This window comes from Equus caballus, chromosome 21, assembly GCF_041296265.1.
Source record: "Equus caballus isolate H_3958 breed thoroughbred chromosome 21, TB-T2T, whole genome shotgun sequence".
Taxonomy (NCBI): domain Eukaryota; kingdom Metazoa; phylum Chordata; class Mammalia; order Perissodactyla; family Equidae; genus Equus; species Equus caballus.
Window position 1 is genome coordinate 28514015 of NC_091704.1, and position 26752 is coordinate 28540766.

At 38.1% G+C, this 26752-nt stretch overlaps 1 protein-coding gene across 27 annotated transcripts in view; it reads left to right on the plus strand.

The window, feature by feature from the left end:
* PDE4D (phosphodiesterase 4D) overlaps positions 1–26752 on the plus strand; it is a 1371041-nt gene that overhangs the window by 1169175 nt on the left and 175114 nt on the right. For all 27 annotated transcript variants that reach the window (XM_070245831.1, XM_070245829.1, XM_023625252.2 and 24 more), the window contains 3 exon segments: positions 10956–10992; positions 18965–19038; positions 23392–23441. In XM_070245831.1, the coding sequence (XP_070101932.1) occupies positions 10956–10992; positions 18965–19038; positions 23392–23441 (161 nt within the window).

Consider the following 26752-nt stretch of genomic DNA (forward strand, 5'->3'; position numbering starts at 1 on the left):
CATACGGTAGAGATTAGGTAAAATTTCTAACACATTTCACTAATTTTTTGTGTTTTCTTTTGTTTGTTTATTCATTTTACATTTATTTAAAGGTAGCCCATCTTGTCCTATTTATCCAGAAAGGAGCCTGATGTTTCCCAGACACACAGCTTGTCTATAATCCAGCTATCTAAACAGAGCAGCACTTTGAAAGTGGTAAAAGTGTGCTTCAAAGGTTCATAGACAAATGTCGCAGTCATCAGTTCAAGGTCAAGATGTTCACAACCATGCTTCCTCCTTTGTAACTCAGCTTCAATGGACTCTTTGGGGAGTGAAGTGCATACCTTTTGTTTTTTGACAAGTATTTGGTGCATGCTCAGGAGTGTATAGATAGGAATATATTCTTAAAATTGTCTGGCACTTGTATAGTCTTTATACTTGATGTAGAATTCCCCCATGAAGTTTAATATGTCAGCTGAAAAAAGCAAATTAGCCTGTTATTTTACCCTCAAAATGAGTTTATTTGGGAATAGCCAAAAATATTGCAATATGGGAAGTGCATGCTATGGTGAAACACAGGCAAATCTGGAAAACAAAGGAGAGGAGCTGCTTTTATAGAGAAAAAAGGGGAGTGGGGAGGCGCTGTTCATTGGGGGAAAGTAACAGTTCAGGGCAGCAACAGCTTCTCATTGGCTGAGCTGTGGCATTTCTCATTGGCCAGGCTGTTGCTGGGCAGGGAGAAAAATCTTCCTTGAGTGGTAAAGTAGCTTTACTTCCTGTTGAAGAGGGAAGTGTAGGTCTCTTCCTGGTCGGTGTAATTGACGAGAGCTCCCCCTACAGGCCTTCCTGACTCCAGTTTAGTTACAGTTTCTTTTATTCATTTCTACGAATATTTGATCCTCAAAACAATCATATAAGGAAACTAGGGAAAATATCGTTAGCTCAGCTTTCGAAATCACAGAATTCTGCTCAAAAATGTTGTGTCTTGCACACACACACACACACACACACGCAAATGAATTAGAATCCAGGTATCTTGATTCTGAACCTAAGTTGGTTTTGGTCAACAGCTGCTGCTAGATCGTTCCTTTGGCATTTGCTGGCATATAGAGTAGCTCCTAGATGAGAATGCAATAAATAAATAAAGGAATGAAATGAAAATCTTTATTGTTCTTTAAGGAATGGAGAATCTTGATGGGCACCTGACCAAGTCTTTTGACTTAGAGTCTTTACCAAATAATTTGTAATTTTTGTTATGCTAATGTATTAATGCTTTTTGGCCCCCAAGCTTAGAGTAGGTGCTTTTTTTCCCAGTTATGTAAAACATTGTCTTCCCTTGGATGAATTAAAACTGAAGTTTTGTAAGGATTGCTCAAGAACTTCACTGGTCAACATGATAGCCATTTGCCATCTGTGACTTTCTCTTAGTTTAAATTAATTAAAATTAAATGAAAGTAAAATTCACTTGCATTAGCCACATTTCCAGTGCTAAGTAGCCACATATGACAAGTGGATACTGGGGTGGACTGCAGAGATAGAGGATATTTCCATCATTGCAGAAATTTCTGTTGGACAGTGCTGTTCTAGAGTCTAGAATATATACTTCTATGTGGCTTCAGAATAGTCTGAATTCATTTGAGCACACAGAAAGTGACATGTGTGGTAGAAACCAAACAGTATTTTAAATCCTGAGTTTAAAACCAGCTACACTGCACATTTCCATGCTTGGGATGGCATGACTCAGTAAGATCTCAGAAACCACCTGGGTGACTGGCCTAGGGTTACTAACTGCTTACTTTGCCAAGTAAAGAACATTAACAAGAAAATTCCCATCAATATACACAATGATTTTACTTTTAAAAGGCATTTCCACTTCAATAAAAAAGAAAGGGCATGATCTCAGAATAAAGGAGAGTTTTCCAAAGGAATATGTTTAGCTTTCTACAAACCTCTTTCCATGGTCCATGTTTGTTCTCACTCTGACAAAGACCAATGAACACTCTGTTGGGCAGGCACAAGATCTCAGCTTGGCATTTGGAAATCACTGAACTCTGCCGCTTGCCAAGGGTGTGACTGCCAGTGAATTACTTAAGTTCTCAGAACCTAGTTCCTTATCTTAGAATGGGAATATGAGCATCCATCTAATGCAGAGTCGTCAGATTTAAGTACTGTGTGCTGGTAGAGCACAGTGTCTGGCACATAGTAGGCACACATAAGACGTACTGCTCTCACTCCTCTCTATTTGATCACTCCCTTCCTTTTAACCTACTGAATCTTTTTACTGCATAAATATCTTAGAAAATTGTTGCACTAGCTACCCATAAATCTTTCTCCCAGGAAGCCAGAGAAACCAAGAGGGCGGAGCCATTGACGTTAAGAACGGCTGTCAAATAAGATAAACTGTGAAAGAAGAATCTGTTCCTAGAACACAGAGTGAGGGCATTTGTGAAAGCTTGCTGTGTACTCAACCCTTTCCCCCTTCCTTCTTCCCCCTCCAGGGAAAGCAGTATTCTGGGGATAATACATTGTGACATCAACACGCCTGGAAGAATCTCTCTATTGTATTGGCTTTTATTAAACAATATGCTTAGTGAGTGTGTCTATACACATGTGCAAAACACTTAACTTATTGAAGTTGGAAAATGTTTTGATACATAATTTTGAAAACAGATTGTCTTTTTCGTTCCATCACATAACTAACACATTTGAGGGCATTTACTGGCATCATATAGGTTTTCTAATGAAGCCTAAATTTTTGTTTTATGACAAGTAGAGATTACACAAAGGCTAGAGAATTTTGGCTTATGTTGTGTTAACTCCAATTCCATTTGTTTTATCGTCAGTGCGAGTGATATGAGCACACATGGGCCAAAAACTGAGGGGTTTTTTTTAAGGATTTTTTGTTCAAATATCAGGCCACGTCTTAATTCTTAAAATGTGAATAAGAAGTGAGAAAATAATTTAAATGTCAGAAGACTAAGTAACTTCTAAGGTCACATCAATTTCTAAAGTCACATGGTATATTTTTCTTTTTTACTTTTTGTTAAGACTTTAATTTTTAGAGCAGTTTTAGTTTCACAGCAAAATTACTAGGAAGGTACAGAGATTACTTCCTGCTCCCACACCAGAGTGGTACATTTGTTCCAACTGATGACTCTGCATCAATACATTATATGATGTTTTTAATCATATAAAATATGCCTTAAAATGTAATGTTTGCAGAGCAGATGTTCTTTAAAGAGTTTTTCCATTGATAGTAGAGTCAAAATAATGTAATAAATTTTCTTTATGCTGATAAGGGTGGTGGTGAGTTTTTTCCCCCACAGTAACTTCTCCCTCGTCATTTGAAAGATGGAAGGCAGAAAACCAAAATGCTTATGTCAAAGGAAAGAAAGCCCACAAAATTTCCCTAGGATTAAACACACACACACACACACATACACACATAAATTTACATATGGATATTTACATACAAAGTATGTGCACATAAATGCCACCTTCAGAGGCCTTTGTTACTTAGAGCATGCGTGCAGTTTTACTACACTCTGAATATGCACATGTGATGTTTAACTCTCAGCCAGAACCATCACTTGTTGGGAAACCACAAATTATTTTCATTTTATTTATTATTTTATTTTAAGGTGGTAAGACATGAAAAGCAATAGTTAGGCAGAGCTTGTTTTGTTTTGTAAGTCATTGGTAATGTTTTTGTTGTTTTGATTTAAAAATTTTTTTTTCTATGGTGGTAACATTGGTTTATAACATTATATACATTATATAAATTTGAGATGTACATCATGTTTCAACTCTGTGTAGATTACATCATGTTCACCACCCAAAGACTAATTACAACCCATCACCATACACATGTGCCATTCATCCTTCTGCCCTCTTCCCTCCCCACATTTTGATTTTTTTTTCATTTATATGTAACTCTCCTATTTGTTGCCTTTTTTTAAAATGCCTTTTTTTTTTGGCAATGAAGATTGGCACTGAGCTAACATCTGTTGCCAATCTTCCTCCTTTTTTTTTTTCCTCCCCAAAGCCCCAATACATAGCTGTATATCCTAGTTATAAGTCCTACTAGTTCTTCTGTGTGAGATGCCACCACAGCATGGCTTGATAAGTGGTATGTAGGTCCCCGCCCAGGATCTGACCCAGCAAACCCCAGGCCACCCAAGTGGAGCGCACGAACTTAACCACTATGCTGCTGGGCAGTCCCCTATTTGTTGTCTTTATCATACATATCACTTTCATGAAATAGACAATGTACTAGAAATTGGACATTGGTTTGTACGTGCTTTGGCACTGATAAATATATTATAGACACAGAATTGCACAGTGTCTAAGCACAGACCCTTACTGCCTGAATTTGAATCCTGGCCCTATCACTCCACAGGCATGTGATTTTTGTCCTTCTTGGACCTCCCTTTCCTTGTCTACAAAAAGCATTTAGTAAGAAATAATCAATGTAAAGTACTTTGCATAGTCCCTGGCACATAGCAATCATTTGATGAATGTTGGTTATCATTACTGTTATAATAATTATAATTGTCTGCAATTATTACTGCTATTATTTATAATTTTGTTGGATATTTGTACTCTGATCTTTTAAAATAATTGTATTGAAAGCTCGTTTTAAGAAGTAAAAAAATAATGGTAACATATTACAAGGGCCCCCAGTGCTGAAACCAACAAGACATTGAGATACTTTACTGGGCGTCATGGAAGAGACTTCTGGATAAGTTACTACTCAAGTCTGTTAGGAAATTACAATTCAAGAGCAAGAAAGGGTTAAAAGTGCATAGGGTAGGCTGTTTCCTCATGAAGTGAAGAACTTGGATGGCCTCATTCATCTGTTTTTGTATTAGCTTATTTGTCTGTTACAATTCTTTTTAAGAGGCTATAATTTCATTTTTCCTTTTTGTGCTAATAAGGAATATAAATACAAAGGTGTTCTTCAAATGGGGATAAACATTTCTGCTTGGTGACTGATAATTTTAGTTAGCATTATCAAAAACCCATCAACGCTGTTTATATAGATACAAATGTGGCTTAGAGCTCGACCCTGAAAAATTTCCGATTGGAAGATATTACGCTAGACAATCCTGAACAGCTTTAGTTTTGCTCTTATATTAATTTACATTATTTTTGGTTGTCAGTAGAATGTTGCTGGACTTTCTTGCCAAAATGGCAAGTTTCGGTAGTTGTGACTTTTGACCACAGAACTAAGCTTTGTGTTAAATGGATTACTTCAGTTCTAAGCGGCAATAGCTTCAAAGAGGAAAATCACGTTCAGCATTCAGGTGTGGCTGAGGTTGGCTTTGTTATAGAGAACTTCATTCCCTGGGGTTTCATAAATGGAGGTACTACTTAATTTTTTTTTTTTTTTTTGACTTACAGTGGAGCTAGTTCTAAATTAAAAGGCCAAGCATTACAGAGGAGCCATATCCGCAGGTGAATCTCACACTAATGAAGCAGAGTTTTCATTTGTGTTTTTGTTTGTTTTAGCAGTATATTGTCTACTAGGAGGTTATCAAAATCATAATGCCTCCTTCATAAGTACTTTTAAAGTGTTCATTATATTCTCGAATGTGACATTTATAATTTCTGAGAGCCAATATTATTTTTTGGAAAAACAAATCATCCTTTTAAAGTGACATCTATGGAAAAATATGATTTGGTTTTGCAAAATGTGCTTGGTAGCCAAATTTTCCAGAAAATTCTTATTGCCTGAAGCCATAGTTTCATTATTTTAATTAAAAAGGGAGGCAACATAAAATATTCAACACCTCCATGAATTTATTACTCAATGAACCCAATTTCTCATGTAGTATTTTAATATTTATCACTGTTTTATGAATGTTTTATCAAAATAGGCAAGTTCCCTTTACTGAGTTATTTTTAAAGGAATGAATGAACTAAAATGAATTTAAGTAATTCAAATAATTGTTTAAAATTTTTTATTTTAAAATAGAATTGGTACTTACATTTTAATACGTTTGAATTGGTATCTGCTTGAAAATTTTAGAGATTACTAAACATAAACTGGAATCATTAAAAATGTTTTAAAAGTATAAAAGCATGTAAAATTTTTCATGATTCGATATGTTTAATGTTAAAAGAAGGGTATACAATGGAATGAATATACAGTATGATTCTAATTCTGTAAGAAATCATGTATTCTGTAACAATCATATATAACATACATATGCTGACATACATCCAGGAGAATGTTACTGACAGTTATCTTTGGGTTATTCTTATGGTTTTTCTGGTATTTCCCAAGTTTCTGCAGTTAATATGTGTTTTACATTCAAGATATATATACATATATATTACTACTTTTTCAAAAGACGAAGTAGCTTGTGTTATGTATTTGTTTGTTTGTTTATGTCTGTGCTTCTGTGAGCATGGGAGTAGAGAATGATGAGTATATCTGTTCCTCCTGAGGCGAATCCTTGGGTGTAGTCAAATAGCTTAGGCTTCCAGAAACACTTTTAGGTACATATTAAAAATAAGAACATACTTGTTTCTCTATAATTCTAAAGGAGGTGGATCAAAGGGGAACTGATAAGTGGGTGATAGTTTTGAATCTCAGGGAAAAAAGACACCAGGATTTCAAAATACCAATTATCTATGTGCTTATCAATTCCCTAATCCTGTCGACAAACTCTAGAGGAGAATTCCTTTCTAGTTTTATAGCAACAGAGAGAGACGCACAGAAGATCAAACCCTTTGCACAAGATTAGATGCAGAAAAGAGCCTCGCCTGTGGCTTCTCTTCACAGCGCTGTTCATACACCCACTTGTCCTGCTGAGATTTGCGACGCCTGCTATGCAGGGGCAGCGGGTACTTTGTGGCCACTAATGCTTTTAGTATCATAGGATTAGGGGTCTTCACTCCACAAAGCATAAACTTTGTTCTGGTTAACTGCATCTCCTTTTCCTTCTGGTTTGGTAATAATAAATCGTGGAAAGGTTGCTGTCTAATGTTTCTCAACACAATCTTGAAGTCAACTAGTTTCCAAAATTGTATCTTCAGGTGCTCTGTTGGTTGAACTTTTTTTTTTTAAAGATTTTATTTTTTTCCTTTTTCTCCCCAAAGCCCCCCGGTACATAGTTGTATATTCTTCGTTGTGGGTCCTTCTAGTTGTGGCATGTGGGACGCTGCCTCAGCGTGGTTTGATGAGCAGTGCCATGTCCACACCCAGGATTTGAACCAACGAAACCCTGGGCCGCCTGCAGCGGAGCACGCGAACTTAACCACTCAGCCACGGGGCCAGCCCCTGGTTGAACTTATTTTGTAAGATGATGAAAGACTTGTCCACATTTCAGTACTTGAATAGTTTCTGGATCCCAGTGAGGTCTCTGTAAGAGGGCTTGCTTTTGGATTTCTCTCCTTCAGTTTCTTGCAGTGTTTCTGGCTTCTTATTAGGAATGAATGAGGGTAGAAAATAAAGTAGTAAATCATGCAAAACCAGAGGAAGGCTGGCCAAAGGCATAAGGAGTAGTTCTTGACTCTACTGTCATTCCTCTTTGGAAAAACAGAAAATTCAATAGTGCACATTGAGCCTTGTATTTCCCTGCCTCCAGGAGCGCTGGCCCAGGACTCAGCAAGTCCTTCTCTTTGGGAGAGATGAGGGGGTGCCCTCCCCAAACAGGGGCTGGAGCTGGGGACTCTGGTTCAGCCCAGGGTGACCAGAGCAGGCAACTGAGCACCCGGCACCTCCTTCCACATCATGAGACTGGAGACCTCCACTGACTCTGCTGTGAATGTTACCTGGGTACCAGTCTGCTCATCACCCACCTGCATACATGCTTACATACTGTCAACCTTCAAAACCAGAAACCAGTTTGAGAGGAAAAGTGTTTATTTGGGATTGAAAAATTGCCATTCGGGGAGCACAGAATCGGGTAGAAACCCCAACAGTGTCCCCCTAGGGAGTGAAAGTCAGGGGTTTTAAAGGCAAAAAAGAGAAGTTTGTGTCACAAAGAATTTTAACTGGAGTTGGAGGCAGAAGTTAGTCTTGGCTAAACATTGATTGACTATTGATTCTATCTTCAGAAAGTCCACAATCCTCACTCTTTGTGATCAGGATATCCGTTTTCCTGCTGACTTCTCAAACAATTGCTCATAAAACAATTGCCATTTTGGCCCCGTCTGAAGGTTTGCTCCGTCCAAGGTTCAAGAGAGCAAAGCAGTTTTCTCTGGAAAGGCAGCCCCGACTTCATTTTAAAATGGCTCCCCTGTAGTCAATTTTGACAATACATACAATGTCCCCCAAGCCCTCTTTCTCACACCACCTGTCCCTTGTGAATACTCCAATCCTAAAAAAAAAAGCAATTTTTTTCCTTAAGGCAGATCCCAGTTGCTTTTTTGTTAAAGTTGGTTGTTGTTATGTTTGTTTCTTTTTATTTAAATAAAAGACAATATTACATAAGCCTCTCTAGAAAAGTCATGTCAACAGGAGGTATAATTTCAGGTCTCCAGCAATGCTCACTGTGCAAATTGGACTCTAGCTTCCTGTCAATTTATAGGGGACCCTAGCAGTCTCTTCTCATCTTAGGAAGCCCCAATAATCTTATTGTGTGGTATTATAATCTCTTTTAACCACACTCAATTGGTTCAGTTTCAGAGTGTCGTTCAAGTGCAGCATTTCAGAATCATTTTCTATCAGAGGCTTTTGTTGGTGTGTGCATTTATTCAGTTCATTAAAACTCACACATGCTTTGAACGAAATTGTATATAACAACAAAACGAATCTTCTGCCTGGATCTCAGTTCTGATTTTTGATTATTATAAGCAAATTATAGGATACAATTAAAATATATGTCCATATTACATTTATTTTCTTCCATACACAAAATAATATCTTACCTGCATCATTGTACTTAGGACAGTAGTTCCCCTAAGATATTTTAATATTGAGAATATTGAGATGAGGAATTAGACAAAGATTTTAAAATTATATATTCAGTATATATTCAAAGATAATTTAAGCATTACATAATTTTGAAAAGGATAGACTAGAACCTGCCCTTTGTTGAGGACATTTGCCACTGAAATGCCAGAATAATTTCACTGTTACTAAAATGAGACAATCTTGAGATATTTAGAAAAAACCATTTCTCGGCCATATCTCCTTCATTAAAATTATAATTGTCTTTCTTTATGTTTTGACAGGGAAAGGAAGCAAGGCTGATAAATTATCCTAAATATTGTATACTCTTTCTTTCTTTCTTTCTTTTGGTGAGGAAGATCGGCCCTCAGCTAACATCTGTTGCCAATCTTCCTCTTTTTCCTTGAGGAAGATTGTTGCTGAGCTAACATCTGTGCCAGTCTTCCTCAATTTTGTATATGGGACGCCACCACAGCATGGCTTGATGAGTAGTACACAGGTCTGCGCCCAGGATCTGACCGGCGAACCCCAGGCCACCAAAGTGGAGCGTGAGAACTTAACCACCACACCACTGGGCCAGGCTCATGTCTATTCTAAATAGATCTTTTACATTGCATGGGAATGAAATACAACCAAAGAAAGAATTAAATATTTTAATAAATATTCACACTTCTTTCAGTTTAGAGTGACTCAAATCTAATGTAATTCATGTAAAAACTTAGAAGACACATTTTCAGAGATTAATTTCAGGTCAGTGATGTGCCTTGGTCAAGATGACTCAGTTCTTAGAAAATAAACTTTATAGTCGGGCAATTATAAAGAATAAAATGGAAGAAAAGACTGTACCTTGGGAAAATATGTAGATTTCATATTACTTTAATTTTGGTTATCTGAATAATCTCTACAAAGAGCAAGTGCCCCTCAAAACATGTAATTCTGAAACTAATGGGATGCAAAATAATACGTTTCCTTTAAAGTGTGTTCCGACCTTTTTTTTTTTTTTTTGCCTTTTATTTCCCCACACTTTGAATTTCAAGGTCTCCGAGTCATTTGGTGATGACCGTAACAACTGGTCTAATTATTGGTAACGATCTGCTTGCTGACGTCATCCATACGCTGCTTGTGCTGAAGCGTATTTCATCAGTGTTGTTTTGGGTCACTCAGGCCCTTTTCAGAATTCTTCATGATGAGTAAACGGTCCAGTTGCAGTGTTCTCAGTTGGGGTCACGTCCAGGAAGTTTTCCATGTAGAATAATTACATTCCCTTTTGATTAAAGAGCTTCAGCTAGCTAAATCAAGAAATATCCCTCGGAGATTTTGGAAATCCTTTTCACGAGTTATTCATGCTAAGAAACACCACGGAAGAACTCTGGGCCCCAGTTTCTCACTTTCCTCCAAGTATAATGTTGCACAACATTCCTTGCCTTTCCCTTTGCCTCCGTGGCACATGATGCTGACACCTTGCTCCTGCATCCCGGGGCATGGTGTAGCTGAGGTTGCTGCAGCAACAGCACACACAGGGCAGCGTTCCTCCGTAACTACAGAGGCTGGGACATGAGTCAGTTGAAAAGTTTCACCGGGTTTTTATTAGTGTATGATGCAGCCCCGTGTCATCTACAGTTCCTAGCCTGTCCAAGACTCACACACGATGATGTGGAACACTCCATGCTCATCACCTTCAAATGTTAGACGGTCCAGGGGCCTCTCACCGAAGCCACTGCAGGTGCTAGCTCCTTCTGCAGCACTCTTTGCTAATACCTACCGTAAGAGGCCCCGCTGCTGGAACTCCATTTCTGCATTATATATCCTGTGTGCTTACGTCATAAGCAACAGTGACCTTGGTTGATGATCAAGAAGCCCCTCTTTTTACCCAGGGAACTGGACAATGGTTAACATCCCGGAAGACATATTTTCACCCTCCTGGCTGGGAAGAACTATGTGCTGAAGAGTAAGGATGGAATTACTGTAATTCTCTATGAGAATTTTTTCAAGTGGAACTTACTGTTTAATATTGATCAAAAGTGGTCATAGAGTCATCGGCAACTTCTAACACAAGATTTGGTTTCTTTTTCAGACATGGAGATGACTTGATTGTGACTCCATTTGCTCAGGTAAGCACAGTTTGTTAAATGGGCAGGTTTCTCACAGATCTGAAAGTTTAATTTGGGGAATTAGTTCTGGTTCTTGATTTCATTTCACAAGTACAAATACAAATTCTATGGTTCATTCAAGTAATTCAAAAGCAATGCTAGAGAATGTGTCCTTGGCCTTATTGGTCTGTTTCGTATAAATACAAGACCCTAAGAGAGTCTTTGCTTCAAATTACAAATTACCTAACTGACATACTTAAATGGGACCATATTTCCTTAAGTGACATAAGCACTAGAAGCAGACGGCTATATCGTGGATTAAATTACATTTAGTATAATTAGGTACATGATCAGTGCATGAAAGTCAATATTACAATTCAACCTGATGCTTTATTTACTCTTTTTTTGACATGCCATTTGTACAAAAATTTAACTGAGTGATATATTTATGTCAGTTTGTTCCTTTTAGGTACACAAATCATGAAAATACCTTAACCGCATGACATAAATGCTAGAAGGTGGTAAAATGATCTAAAGCCGTTTGGAATATGTATAAAACAGTTGCTAACCAGATATTCTTTGTATAGACCAATGTTTCTCCACCCTAGCTGCACGTTAGAATCACCTAGAAAGCTTTTATCCCAGGCCACCTCCCTGATCAATTGAATCTAAAAATCTGGGGATCGGATCCAAACACCTGCATTTCTTCTAGGAGAGTTGAGAGCCACTGGTATAAACAAACTAGGGACAGAAAAGGATAAAACTTATTTAACCTGGGGCATGAAACAGGATTAAAGCCAACACTGACTGTTAATAAGAAATGTTAAATACTGGAATACGAGGATCCAGAGAGGTTGTAAAAATCACAATCAGGGTGATGTCAAAACCAGCTCCAGGGCCTTGGGCCACTCATTTAACTTCTCAAAGACTTCTTTTTTTTCCAATTGGTAAAACTGAAGGACTCGGCTGGATAAAGATAGGCCCCAGTTCAAACCTCTCTCCTCCTCTTGCTAAGTGAATGGCCTCGGGCAAGTCACTGAACTTTTCCAAGCCTAGTTTTCTCTTCTGCTAAATGACAATTCCAAGACTACCCTGCTCATAACGTTATTAAGAGATTGAAATAATACCAAGCTTGTAAAGTGCTCAGCACAATTTCTAGAAAATAAAATACTTAATGAACTTTAAGGGTTGTTATCAGTAAGGGCTCTTTCACCTCTAAAATGTTATAATAGGTATTTTTTTAAATGCCTAATAACATTTTTTATATAGTATGATTATGTATAATTCTTCCACTTTTGCAAATTTCCTGAAATTTTGCAATCGCTGTAATTTAGGCCAAAACTTTAATGAATCCATAAATAACACACTGTATAATGGTGGGTTTTTTAAATTAATGCAGGCAATTAAAAACAGAATACAACCACTATCCCTTTCAGAAGGTTAATGTCTTGTTTGCTTAAGGTTTTGCTGGAGATCATAAATTCTTTCTAGTATCTATATTTCTATGTTCAAAAAAATTGACACGTTTTAATCATATTTTGTGATAACAAAATCATATAAAGCTAAGGATTTTTAATGGATCACTATTGAGGTCCTATAATTTTATTTCTAAGAGCTGAGAGCTAGTTGAACAGATAAAATCAGGCAAAATAATATAAATAACCATCACCAAATGTAGAAATAATCATTCCAACTTGAGTCTATTCACGTAGCTATTCTTGCTTCTAACGAAAATCTCCAGGTATTGTTGTAGGAAATATATATCCAAGTATAGAGTAAAAGATAAAAAATATTCTGTAAATGATACGTTATCCTCTTATTTCAAGCAGTATTTATTAATCTCCAATAAATAGATTAATAAATTGGACTTGGTCCTTGCCGTCAGTGCTGTTAAATTCTAAGGAAATCTAGTCTTTTGCATAATCAGACATTTTCTGTAGTGTACCTGTAATCTCCAAAAGACTAATAGAATTCCAGTACCCTGAGAAATATATATTTGTCAAATATCAGTCTTTGTTAGTAAACTGTTTAAATAAATGTGTACTTAATACCCTTGAAATTAGGACTTTGAATATAAACCAACTCTGTGTAGTATGTAGGCATATCTGATCCCTGAAAATGATCCTGGAATGTATTTACAAGCGTTTGCTTATGATTAGCTTAATGACTCAGAACACCTCGTAGAAGGTGGTTTTTGCCCCAGAGGCTGCAGATTCTTTTTAAGTGGCTTCATGACAGTTTTTACAAATGGCCTTTTACTAGGGTGTATGATCTGGAAAGCTCTACTAGGATTAAAAAAAAAAAAAAAGCCTGTTACCCTGAACAATTTCACCATTGATCGAGCATCTTAATGGAAAGCAGGTAAGACAGAAGGCCCGGTTATTGGCGGTTTGTCTGTGGCTCTCTTAAGCTCTATTGGGCACGACTCGCTTATTTTGTTTTCCTAACCAATAACTCCTCAAATTTTTAATACAGGATACAATATTCATCATTTAATGCTAAACACTATAGTGCTTAAAATATTAGATGCTTACGTCACTTGAAGTGATACCAACATTATTTGCCCTAATGTACCATAGCTGCTTTCACCAATGGACAGAAGACAGTCGATTTTAGACAAATTGCTCAGGGAAATATTCAAATGGGCCAAAAACTTCTCCCCGTTCCCCAGCATGCTTTGGGGTTTGGAATTTCACATTAAATTCTTCTTGTGAAAAAGCCATCCTACTTTCAAAATAAAATCTTTTTTGCCTAAAAAGTTTAAAAAAGAAATATAAGCAAAAGGAAGAAAAAGAAAATTTCCCGTAATTCCAAACCCCAAAATAACTAGCATCGACATTTTACTTTATATCTTTTTTTTTTTTCTGTATTTTCTTTCCAATAATTCTTTCAAATGGGCCTCTCCTTGTAAAAGTGGTCAAAGGCCTTTTCCAGCCGGTCTCGTCTTCTCCCTCTTCTGGAGAGAGAACTCGTCTCTTTCTACCTGAGCACATCTCCAAAACATGAAAACGATCCCTCCCTGTTTTTTTCCCCAATCATGGTTTCCTGTGAAACTAAGAGAATAAAATCCTTTTATAAGACAATTAAGAAGCATGCAAGGATATATTCCACTCTGATGGATAGGGCTGAAACCTAAAACATCTTAGACAGATGTGATCTTCAGAAAGAACCCTACAAAACTCCTCTATTACCATGTCTAGAACGCTGTGGGGTGGGAAATCTTGCTAATGTTTAACCTAACCACTTTTCTACTTCTAATTTCTAATGTTTTCTCCTATAAGCTCAGAATCCTCTTGATCCCCCCTAAAAGTGACAGCTTTAAATATTTTATTTCCGTTTTGAAATGTTCCCCTATGTTTGTGTTGAAATCTTTCTGGGTGGGGATTTCCTTAGGCAGGAAGGCTAGGTGTTGAGAGGAATCCCATTGTTGTGCCAGGTCATGTCACTGGCAACTGGCCTTTTCCTCCCGAAAGTGTAGTAACAATTTGGCCAGAGTTCTTGCAGGGTCCCAAGGAAACCAAAGGAACCCAAGGAGACAGACAGTGATAAGTGTAGGCAATCTGCTTTGTAGTCAGTGGCCTCTGGCCCCACCAGTCGCATTATCTGTGACATGAGTACCTTGTAAAACTCTCAATCGATTAGAATTCTCATCTGAAAGTATGAAATGTTAATAAAGGAAAAAAGTGGAATCTTTAAGTAAAAGATAGAAAATATCCAAATAATATCTTGGAAACCTGGAGAGATCCTCATGTCATTCAGACTAAGGAGATATGCCTGATTTAAAAATACAGGGTATGAACAACTAAGTCATTTTACCTTTAACCAAAATACAGCACCTGGGATAATTTTATTAAAAATGTCGTTATTAACACTGTAGAACATGACTATTCCATTGAAAATAGAACATGGCCAATATGTTTTTAATGCCTGCCTGGGTCCCTGCCCATTTCACCCAGCAGCAGCCATCTTGCTGTCTCATCACAGTTCCCCTCTCACCGAATCCGCCAGGATCTCCTTGCCCGGCTATTAAAGAAGATAATCACATTTCAGTTGCTTCTATCTGTTGGTTTTTCTTTATTCTTCATTAAAGTAAATGACAGCATCTGCTAGGAATCTAAATACTTTTTAGGTTGAACTATGTGAAATTAACATTCAACCTTTTTCGTCATACAAAAGCAGCATTTCATATGGTTTAACCAAAACGTAACTTGGAAAGAGGTTTTCTTTTCCATCAAAATACCTTTCTATCCTATAAATAATCGTAATGTGACTCCACTTTTTTTTTCTGGACGTAAAAACCAAGGCCCCAGCCCGTGGCAACTCATGATCTGTGTTTTATCGCCATCTAGTGGCATGCAGTGTATTTGGAATGAAAACAGTCCTCAAAATCCTTTCTTTCTTTGTTTTTGTTATTTTTTAAGCAGGAGTTTTTAACAAGAATAGTATTGCCCCCCTCCTTAAGAAATCTCCTCTTTAAATCTTTTCAAGAAATTATTATTATGTAAGTATACATTTCATTTAGGCTGTGTTCAGTTTAACTTTTTAACGAAGCCCACATTTTTCTGTGATTTTCAGTGACTCTTATTGGTTAACAAATGTTTAGAAGTACCTAAGAAGATCTGAGACTAGTATGTGTAAATAACGTTTAGTCTCTCTCATGGGTTAGTCCATGAGCCATCTCTGTGCAGAAGTTTTCCACAGCACTATCGTAATTCCTAAAGTCTATGTATTTCACATCATCCCCAGTCTATTTTTGACTCTGACTGATTACGCTTTTGCTTGGAGGGGCAGAAGAGAAAGAAATGACCTTAATTTTCTAACCATCGAGCTGTGTGACAGAAAACGCCGGGGACCTTTTTGGTTAGAAAGCATTAAGCAGTGAAGAAAATTAGAGGAGCTTTAAAACTCTGACTATAGTTCTTTTTTTTTTTTTTTTTTTTTGAGGAATATTAGCCCTGAGCTAACATCCACCGCCAACCCTCCCCTTTTTCTGAGGAAGCCTGGCCCTGAGCTAACATCCGTTCCCATCTTCCTTTACTTTATATCTGGGACACCTACCATAGCATGGATTGCCAAGTGGTGCCGTGTCCGCACCGGGGATCCGAACCGGCGAACCCCGGGCCACCGAAGCGAAATGTGCGAACTTAACCGCTCCACCACTGGGCCGGCCCCTTGCCTATAGTTCTTGAAGGGTTGACTTCAGGGGAGTGAGAGCTGCCCTAGAACAAAAGCAGAGAATAATTGAACCCTAATTCAGGGCCTTGAGTAACACTGTTTCCACTTCTCCCCCACCACCGTAGCCGGTGGATGCCTCATCTCTGTGTCCTGCAGTGCAAGTGAGAGCATAAAAAACTAAGCAGTGCACTGGGGATGCAGACCCCAGGACAATCAATGGGCCCTAGGGCAACACCTCCTTATAAGATTTGTCTGGAACTTTTATTTACACTTCTGCCGATATCATATGTGTCATAGTGCAGAAGATAGTGGTTTATACTCAATATAAAATTCATAAAATATTATTTGTCCTACCACGAAAACAATGATCTAAGACTTGTGCACATACGCAATGATGTATCTACAAGGCTATTTTCTGCAGTAGTCTTTGTAAAAGCTAAATTTAGGAAACGACCTAAAAGTCAATTAGCAGAGGGGACAGGCAGCCGTATGCCTGGAGGAGGGGCTGGGAGGAAAATATCTTTTTTCACTTTTTACTTTGAAATATTTCATACATATAAGCAACTATGTCTAGTGATTATCTACCATATAAAGAATAATACTAAAATCAACAGTTTAAGAAATAGAGCAGTACCGATATTTTTAACACCCTGAAGGTCCCTCCGCAACTCATCCACCTGCCTCCTCTCAGAAGTAACAGTAATTTTTGTTTCTGTCTTTGTTATTTAGGGGAAAACAGTTTACTTCTACTCTTTTGTTCTGTTTAAATTCTGCACCATGTGAAGATATAGATTATGCAAAACAAATACATTAAATTTAAATTAAAAACCAAAACAAAATAGTCTAATTTAATATCTTTGTTGTAACGAGTGAAAAACCTTTTTTACAGAAAAACAATTGCAGTATATGTTCCATGAACTAAGGTTTCCTTTCGAATGAGCATTTGACGTAAATTACCTGCAGGGCTATTTCTGTTTACCCAGCTGTCAAATGCAGTGCCGTTACTATAATTTATTAGAATAAAATTCTCAGAATTCTGTGGTTAAAATTTTGCCTAGAAAAAGGATCGACTAGGGAGTGCAATAATCTTATTTAAAGTGCTTTATCAGTGCATTTGATGTTAAATTCTTAAAGCATAAATTAAGCCTGTGTAATTTAATGACAGAGGATCATTTGTCAGGTTTATTTCTGCTTCTTTCAAGATTCATGCCTAGTGAAAGGCATGGTGGTCTGATGTCAGCAGTGGGCTATTTGAATACTCCGTCATCGGCAGCGTGACATTTCAGCGCTGGGAGCCGTTTATATGTGATAATGAGCCAGGTTTTTCCAGTGGCTGAGTTTATCACGATTGGCACCTCAGGAAGCACCATTGCCTCTTTCAGGGGATAATGCTGTAGGGTCACTGTCCCGGGATGTAAACAGCACCCCTGTGACTTACAAGAATTAATGCCAATTTCAAAAATGTCTGAAGATGTTTTCATCTTAGAAAAAACTTACACTGTCACTAGTCTAGGTCAGTGCCAGATGAGAAGATTCTAGAAACGCTTGTGGAACCCTTGGAGCAATTATGAATTTGCCCCTCCCATACTATCAATGGTAGCCATTAACTAAATTCCCTTGGCACCCGCCAAATCATTAATCTAGTGGAATGTTGCCATAATGGGCTTCCTATTCACTGAGTGCTTTCTATTTACCAGACACTGTTGATGGCACCTAACCTGTCATTTCATATCATCTTCACAGCAACCCTATGAGGTAGATACCACTATCCCAGTTTACAGAAGGGGAAACTGAGGTCGAGAGTTTATGTAACTTGACTAAGTTCACACAGTGCATGCATCTCAGAGCCAGGCAGTCTGGGTTGTTATGCAGTGCCCCATAGGACATTTGGAATCTGTATCTTCGATAAATTTAACATTCTGGTTGTCACTCAGATTACCAATAATCTCACCTGATATCGGCCACACCCTGGGGGAAACAGGCCCATTCTGGGAGAAAGAGAGGGAGGTAATGCTCTTCTAACTTTTCTCTCCTAGTCTCACTTCTATTTCTTCTGCTGCTTTCTAGTTTCACTAGAATTAAGAAAAGGAAGGGCGATCGGAGATAGTGGGACCCAGTGGTCCTGTGTGTGTGGATATGTCGTGTCTGTGTATTCATTTATTCAGCACATTTTTATTGAGTATCTTCTGTGGGCCAGGCACTGTGCACACACAGGGCAGTCCCATTTGATGTGAGAAATGCATTCCTGAGAACCTTCTAATTCGTGGTTCAGATCACCTTTACAGAGAAAAGAATTTCTCGTTACTGGCTAGAGTGGCCGTGTGGCAAAGGTGAAAAAATTTAAAATTGATTTAGCTTGCTGACTTTGCAATTATGACATTTTTGGTGAATTTTTGAAGAGAATTTGAGGATAACTTGTTTTAAATTTTATTCCTAAAGTGAGACTTGACAAACATTTTATATTCACACTATCTCAAGTTTGCATAAAATGCAACACTATATGTATATTGCCTGGGACATAGTTTTGGTGACTGAGGAATCCAGGAATACTGTGGAAACTGCTGCTGCTGTCACCATATTCATAGACAATGAGGAGAAACATGTGGAAAATCCTTGCAGTCTGTCCTCTCTGGATTTTGAATAGATACATAGAAGCTTCGCTAAGCACTGGGAGATTCTTTAGCAGTATATGAAACTAGCTTGCAAGCAATATCAAGTTTTCATTTAAAAAATCATTTTTTAAAATCGCCAAGTCATTTTAAAGTGCTTTAAAGATGGCCCTACTTCAAGAAGTTTAAAGTATCCTTTTTTGTTGTAGGTCTTAGCGAGCCTGCGAACTGTACGAAACAACTTTGCTGCGTTAACTAATTTGCAAGATCGAGCACCTAGCAAGTAAGTTATCCTTCTTTTCTTCTCCTTCTTGCTGAACTGTTATAGGGTGTTCTCTCAATTTGAGTGAACTCAAGGCAATATATTAGATTTCTCTGAGTTGTTGCAATGCTGTCTAACCATTTACACTATGTCATATGATGTCCTGTTAATATTCTATAAATACTTTGTAGTGGTGGTTCTAAGATCAGAAATGAAGCAGTATGACAAATAAGTACGGTGATTCCATCTGTCAGAAATCACCTGGCTTACCCAGCCCTCTGCTCAGTTATTCACACTCAGGGTAACTTTATAGGTTTGGCTAACTTCATAAATTAACCATGGACATACCATCTCATCAAGCCTTAAAGTCAATCCAGAGTCATCCTCTTAGTTCTGAGACAAGGATTCCTTGGAGAAGTACCATATCATAGCAAAGATCTTTGATTTTCCTGCTGTTACTGACTTTCAGATCAGCAGCATCATGGAACAATCGATCAAACTGTGATATGTGATAACAGGGAAAGCCTTTGAAAGAAGGAAAGCCGAGATGGAAAATGATTATAATTTGGGGGTTCTAATAAAGGCAAAAGATCTAAGAAAACAAAATTAATATTTTAAGATTAAATGGAAAAATGATTAATTATTCAAATGCTCATTATTTTGGCAATCTATTGTTAATAATAAATAAAATGCTATCACTAAAATATCAACTCCAAAGAATTTTCCAGAAGAAAAAGCATTTCCTTAAATCAATATTGAGAGGACAGTGAATAAAAATTTATTTGGAATTATAACTTATCTAAGTGTATACAATTTCATAGTAGTTGCTACTTCTTAAAGAACATGAAAAAAATCTGAACTTTCCGTTCCATAATGATATAATTGACCTCCCAAATTCATGCTTTCCATGATTAAAAAATGCTCTTGCCATTATGTACGTACTTCCTGTGATAGAAAACTGTTTTTAAAAAATCAGTGTAAGTGTCAAAATGCAAATAATTGGAATGGAACCCAGAAACTTCAGCTGTTTGTCATGTTTCTGGATAATGAATTTTTGCAGGCCTGTTCCCTCAGTCTGAACATTTCTCACCTTCTTCCCCGCCTCATCCACTGGGCTAACTGTAATTCATTCTTTCGGTCCCAGCTTAAACAGAATTCCTTTTGAGCCATTCTCCCAGACTAACACCCGACATACACACGCCCACCCCAGGTCCCAAACTGGGTGGTATGCCTTTCCAGCTCGTCTGATCGCATCTTGCACCTAATGTCTATTTGAGCACGTGTCTCTCTCTGCTCTAGTTGCGGATTTGCCTGTCTGAGTGCTCCTTAAGAATGTCAGGGCCCAGTGAGCAGTGGTTGTATCTGGTTCACATTTGCACTCTTGGTACCTAGCATAATGCTCAGACAGAGTACTCACTTTGCACGTGCTTGCTGCCTGGAAGAGTGAGGTGGTGAGGCAGCGTGTGGAACGTAAGGATGTGCTTCGAGGTATTTCTCCTTTGCCAAACACGTCTTCTCTCCTCCACGTCCATACAATATCACGCTGATCTCAACGGCCCCGTGGGGCTTTTGGTGTTTGGTAGCTCATAGGTGCATCACCTCCTCTTTGGAAAGTCACAGCACTGCAGGAGGAACGAAGTTACTGGTGTCACTCCCAAACATTTTTAGTCTCAATTTTTATCTAAGAAATTGAGGTATTGTTTTTAAAAGGCAAACCAGAAACTTTATAACTGCTTTTACGCTTCCTTCAGACATGGTCACTTGGGGACCAGCATTTAAACCTGTGACAGATAAACTTGATCAGAGAGGTGTGAAGGCATCAGATTGGCCTTCCGTCTCCAAAGAGATGACGTGAGGCCCATTCTGTGCAAGACAGAAGTTTTCAACTCATTTACAGGGACAGACAGATTAAAACGGGAAAGAACAGCTGGAGGAGGGTAGAAAAATCATAGTTTATGCCCAGACTTGACCTACAATTGAATGCCCAGGGTGATGTCTAACCAAACAATGTTATCTGGTAGACTTTAACTAAAGGCCTTTGAGGTCTCTCTTTTGGTCAGATTTGTACCTCCTTTACTGATGTAAACCCAATCAGCCTCCTCAGAATAGTAGAATTCAATCTGTGTACGGCCAAGCTCTGTTCTGTCAGTGTGGGCAAAGTGCATGTAACTCTGGTTCATCACATGATGACCCTGAAGGAATCGGAATTTCCCTACTGGGCACTCCCAGTACCACTGGAGCACTTCCAGACTCACCCTTGGATTCTGCGGAAGGCATGTGCTACCTTGCACAATCCACTTTTTAATTTGCTAGGAGGAAGAAATTTAGGAAGAATGCATTTGAAGCCCTGACTTCTGTGGGTACTCAAATGCACATTGCTGACTTTTATTAACCCATTAAGAGTCCTAGTACCTTGCTCTTTCTTACCCTTGAGAGTTTTCATTCCAGAAGGGAGTTCTGGCTCATTCTTCATTAAATGATTTATCACCGTAACCGTGGATCAAATGACTAATATTCTCTGCTTGCCCTTATTTGTTGAAATATCAAGTTCCCAAAGTGACCGTTGTTGGATTGGTATTAAGAGAAGACAGTAAGTAACAAGTCAAAAATGTGGTTTTCCAAAACTATAGAAAAGTTTAAAAGTATTCATTTGATACCTTTCCTAGACAAAATTGATGCTTTCTAAATTTTCATAGAGCAAGGACTAAAAAAAAAATAATCAATATATAAATTATTTGAATAATAAGCTCTCAGCAAGAAGATAACTATTAGTGTATAGACCAGAGGTGTTTTAGAGCAGCGGTTTAAAACAGTAACCTTTCTGTTCCATGAAGCATTAATCAAGTTTCAAATTCCCCCATTTTATTTCATAATAAAAACTAAAATAATTCAGAAGTAAATTTTGGTGACTTTTCAATCAAATACAAAATTTCAGTCCCAAACTGACATCAGTAAACGTAAGAGCAGTGAGACAGAGCCAGACACTGACTGGAACCAAGACTGAGAATTGACAAAGTACCAGGCCGCTTTTCCCAAGGGTCTCCCAGCCCTGCTAAGAGATTTGTCATCTCAGGAAGGCAGATTTGAACAGGGCTCTGAGAGAGCCTGCCACCTGCACAGATGTGTGGCTTTTGGTCCAGGTTCCACAAAAGCATCCTCAAAATAAGGCAGCATAGCAGAGCGCAGGCCCTAGAATCACATTACTTTAGTTCACATCTCAGCTTTGGCACTTGGAACAAGTTATTCAACTTCCCAAAGCTCTGTTTTCCTCATTGTAAAATGGGAACAATGAGACGACCTGCCTTAAGGTTTCTTGTGAGGAGCAAAGGAGATAATTCGTTTAAAGTGCTCGTTTAGCACAGTGTCTGACACACAGTAAGTGCTTATTAAATGTTAGCCACTGATAGAAGTACCAAAAAAGAGAAAAGCACCAAAAATCAATAAAAACAAAAATTTTGCAGACATCCTTGAATGTGTCTGTTTTTTAAAGTTTTTTTAAAGATCATTATTTTAAAAGCTTTCCATTGTAAATAACAACTTTATAAAGTTATATTTCAAAAAATCTTAGTGGATATTGTATAAATGATAATTCTTTTCAACGTAATTTATTAAGCATTAGATACATTGTGCTGTGCTCTCTAGGGAATACAAGTTAGTCATAAAGCATGGTTTTTTGCCTCAAGGGGTTTATAATCCTCTTGTGGAACTTGGCAAACATCTGAAAAATTAAAGACTATGCGATAGAATCTAGTTAAGCACCTTTAATTTACAGTATTTCTAAAGTCTCTAGAGCATCTATTGGGACAAATCATTAGTATACGTTTCTAACAAATGTAGCAGAGGTGTTTCTCCATATAAGAAATAGAAAGGAAAATGTTAAAATAGCTTCTCTAATTGTAATATAGTTTACAAGGAGTCATTTACTTCTGACAGTGTACAGGCAATCATAGAAATGTATGCCAAAAGTAAAAGTTCATTAACACTGTGTTAGGAAAACCAAGTATAGACTGACTACTTTTCCAAATTCAAAGAGTCTGTGTTTGCTCTGTAAGCCCTCTGTAAGCCTTTGCTGAAATAGTCAATCAATGAGAACTTCCTCCTCTATCATGTCCCTGTGACATTTACATCAGCTTTATTTACCCCACAGTCTATCACTATGAGATTTAACTGTTTTCTTCTTTGACGTGTGATCTGAACTATGGTACGAAGGGTACCTAAGGACTTGACCGGCTAGTCTGAAAGAAATCTTCGTTTGCATGTCTTAACTTAAAAATAATTCTTTAAATTAAAATGGCATATCTGAAATGACTCAGAGAGTCCACAGATCACCAGGCACCGCATATTTACTGCTTTGTATTTTTTTGTCTTTGTCAGAAGATCACCCATGTGCAACCAACCATCCATCAACAAAGCCACCATAACAGGTAAGAAAGATCTGGGAGCTTATTCTTCTCATGTCTAGGAAGAAACCATATCTTCCAGGATTCAACCTAGCATTAACTCACCAATTTTATACTGCAATTCTAAAATTTTAAAGAAATTAATTCCTTCTTCTCTATATTATCATTTCTCTCATTGATCTCACAAGTCATCCATTCACGCTATTACTTGTAAAATATTTACTGGTGTACCATTTTTAAAAACCATTTAAATTTGTGCTCTAAGTTTAGCATTGCTCTGGGCATTTGTATTTTGGGAGACAGCATTACCTTCAAAATGTTGACCGTGTTGTTTCCATGCTTACGTTATCAGTGTGATGTTAATATATGGTAACTTGGTTTAATGGACGTGAAAGCATAAATAAAATGTCCCTTCTTGGTTAATCAGTATCCCAGTTGTATGTAGGAAGGAACACCATTCCAGTAGTCCTGATTTGGACCCAGAGAGTTGAGAATAAATTCAGTTTGGGAGAAGAGAGAAGAAGTAATTATACAACATAGGAAAGTTCAATGAGATCAAAAGAACAGATGGTTTGGGGAAGAGAAGTGGAAGGAATGATGATGGACATAAAGGGCAGAAAAATAAAATTACCTCGATTCCCCTTAGTCTATTTTAAACGTAGAACTTGACCTCAACTGAACCAAAAATGGAACAAATGATCTCATTTTGCTGAACCTGAAACCAGACTGAATTCATTTAATCATTTCTTAAAACCCCACTTAAAATAATTGCCTGGAAAAGGAAACCTAAGTTTTCTAAAATTATTACCAGAAGAAAATTAACGTATTTTTCAAACTAGACCAATACTTCATTTGATTCAAGTGTCTTCTCTGAACTTGAACTCATAATGTGCTGAGGAGCTCCTTATTAAGTTATTACTGAGTACGCTTTGCGTGAAAGTTAACTTCATCATGTCCAGTCATCACTTTTCAACTGGTCTCGTTTGTGGTCACTATGTCAGAGTTGATTCTGGAACAGTTGTTAATTTTGTTCTTTCCTAAATGTCTTTCTAATGAGGCTTGTATTTCAATGAATATTAAATTATTGGTTCTCTTTTCCATGTTTATCTTTCAAAATCTTATTGGTGATGATTTTCAACTGTCATTTCATAGTATGTGTCTGGCTCTCCAGTTTTCTTCTTGACATTGATCAAGAGATGAACTGATCTGATAACTGAAACTCCTATAAATTAAAGTAGGTTCTTTAAGTAGCAGATTTCTTCTTCAGAAACCCAGTCAATGTAAATGAGCCTAAACTGAGATGGCAGCATAGAACTGGACTCCTCTGTTTCTATTCACTTGGCTGATTATGTTGAGGGATGAGCAGACTGACTTTTGTGAGCATGTGCCTGAGGCCTCTAGTGAGACAGGCCACCTGGCACCTGATTTCTAGCCCTGCTCCAGGCACCAGGTCTGACAGCCATAAAGAGGGACAACCCCCCCGCCTCCCATATTTTTGCAATAAGCAGGCTCTCGATGTTGCAATTTGAGTAGAATGCTGTGCTATTTTCTTCCCTGAATGCTTTTGTGTCTTGAGGTCATATATGAGCCAGCCCCATAGGAATGTCCTCCCAGAAGAGCCACTGTAGGTACCTGTGGAGATTGTTGTGTCCAACAAGAGGCAGAGGCAGTGGATGCTCAGTGGTCAGGGCAGCTCTGGCTGTCCCCCAACACTGATTAAAGGGAGAGTAGCTGCACTCAGGAGCACACACTTAGACACATGTGAGAGACCCCATAAAAGCTCCCAGAAATTTTCACGTAGTATTGAGGCCCAGGGGCAATACCAGAGAGAATTATGAGCTACTGAAATATGGGAATTAAGGCGAATATGGCCTCATTTGTACCCACAAGCTGCTGACCTAGGGTCTAGGGACAGTGGGGCTACAGAAATATCTTATCTAGGAAGGGAAACTAATTAACTATCATTAACTGCTTAATGCAGCTGTGTTCATCACAAAGCACAACAGGAAATTAACTGACTAGAGAGTGGAAGTCTTTTTCCTTCCCCAAGCTTAGCAAACCAAGGTGGAAAAGTGGAATGGGGGTTGAGGGGCTGAGGGCAATAGCAGGGGAAGTTTCTCTCCTCTGAGCCCATTCTGGAAAAGTGGGCCCTTAAAAACATAAATAATAATATTGGTTGAGACTTTGGTAGAAGACTTGAGACACACAGAAAAAGTGATGCTTGTGAATTCCCTCCCTCAGCAGCTGACTACTCAGGTCCTACCTCCAAGTTCACTCCCCCTGGTGTTGGAACCCAGCTATACCTCTGCGGTTATCCTGGGAAGGGTGGAAAAGAGCATTAAAAAGAGTCAATGGGATACCCTTTAACATGAATTTGACCTTCTTAGAAATTTTATTTAGAGTCTAGAGGAACAGTGTAGCATATGGTTAAGTTCATGACCGGTCCAAAAGGCTGCAGTGGTGCACAGCTCCCAGGCACCCCTGGAGGGCAATTTCATAGACCATCACTGCTGGAGCACCCCTGGAATCATGCAGTGTGGGGCCTCTGCATGTCCAGAATTCAAACCATGCTCTATCATGATAACTTGTGGCCCTGGGCAGGTTACATACCCTTTCTCTGCCTCAGTTTCCCCATTTATAAAATGATGATCATACAGTTATTGCTAAATTAAACGAGTTCACATGTGGGCTGCTTTCAGCACAGTCCTTCACAAAGTAAGCACTCAGTACATCACTTTTTGTGTAGTTTTGTTGTTTTTATTTCTAAGACTGACTCTGTGTGTAGAACTAGGGGTGATGGAAAGAACAGGCCAGAAAGATGACAGAAGGAAAGGGAAGAATGAGAGACAGATGAGATTGCAGGATCATAAGAGTAAAAATTATGGAGCTCCCCCAAAATGGTTGAAATGGACGCACTTCCTTTGTGCCTGTCAAATGTGGGGCCTCCTGTTGCTCCCAGTGCTCTGTCCCTTCCTCTCCTCACAGCCACAGACCTTGGTGCCCTTGTGATATGGCTGATAAACTACTGTTCAGGGTTATTTTCAAACTCTAAGAACTTACTTTTGAGTCATAGCTCTTTGAAGGAAAAAATTACCTCCCTATAACTTTTCTATGAATCAACTCTGTGGCTTTTTAAAAAGAAGAGTTAAGAACTTTGTCTATTATGTCACACTATGTTTTCTAAAGCTTTCCCCCATAGATCGTAGAAGACCCTTCTCCCTCTTTGAAGTTATTCCATTTGACGTGTGACAAGGCCAGGAAAGTTTGATTTTATAACATTAGGGTTAAAGCATGTTAGTTACTTATCAGTTTTTATTTGCATACATAATAAGTAA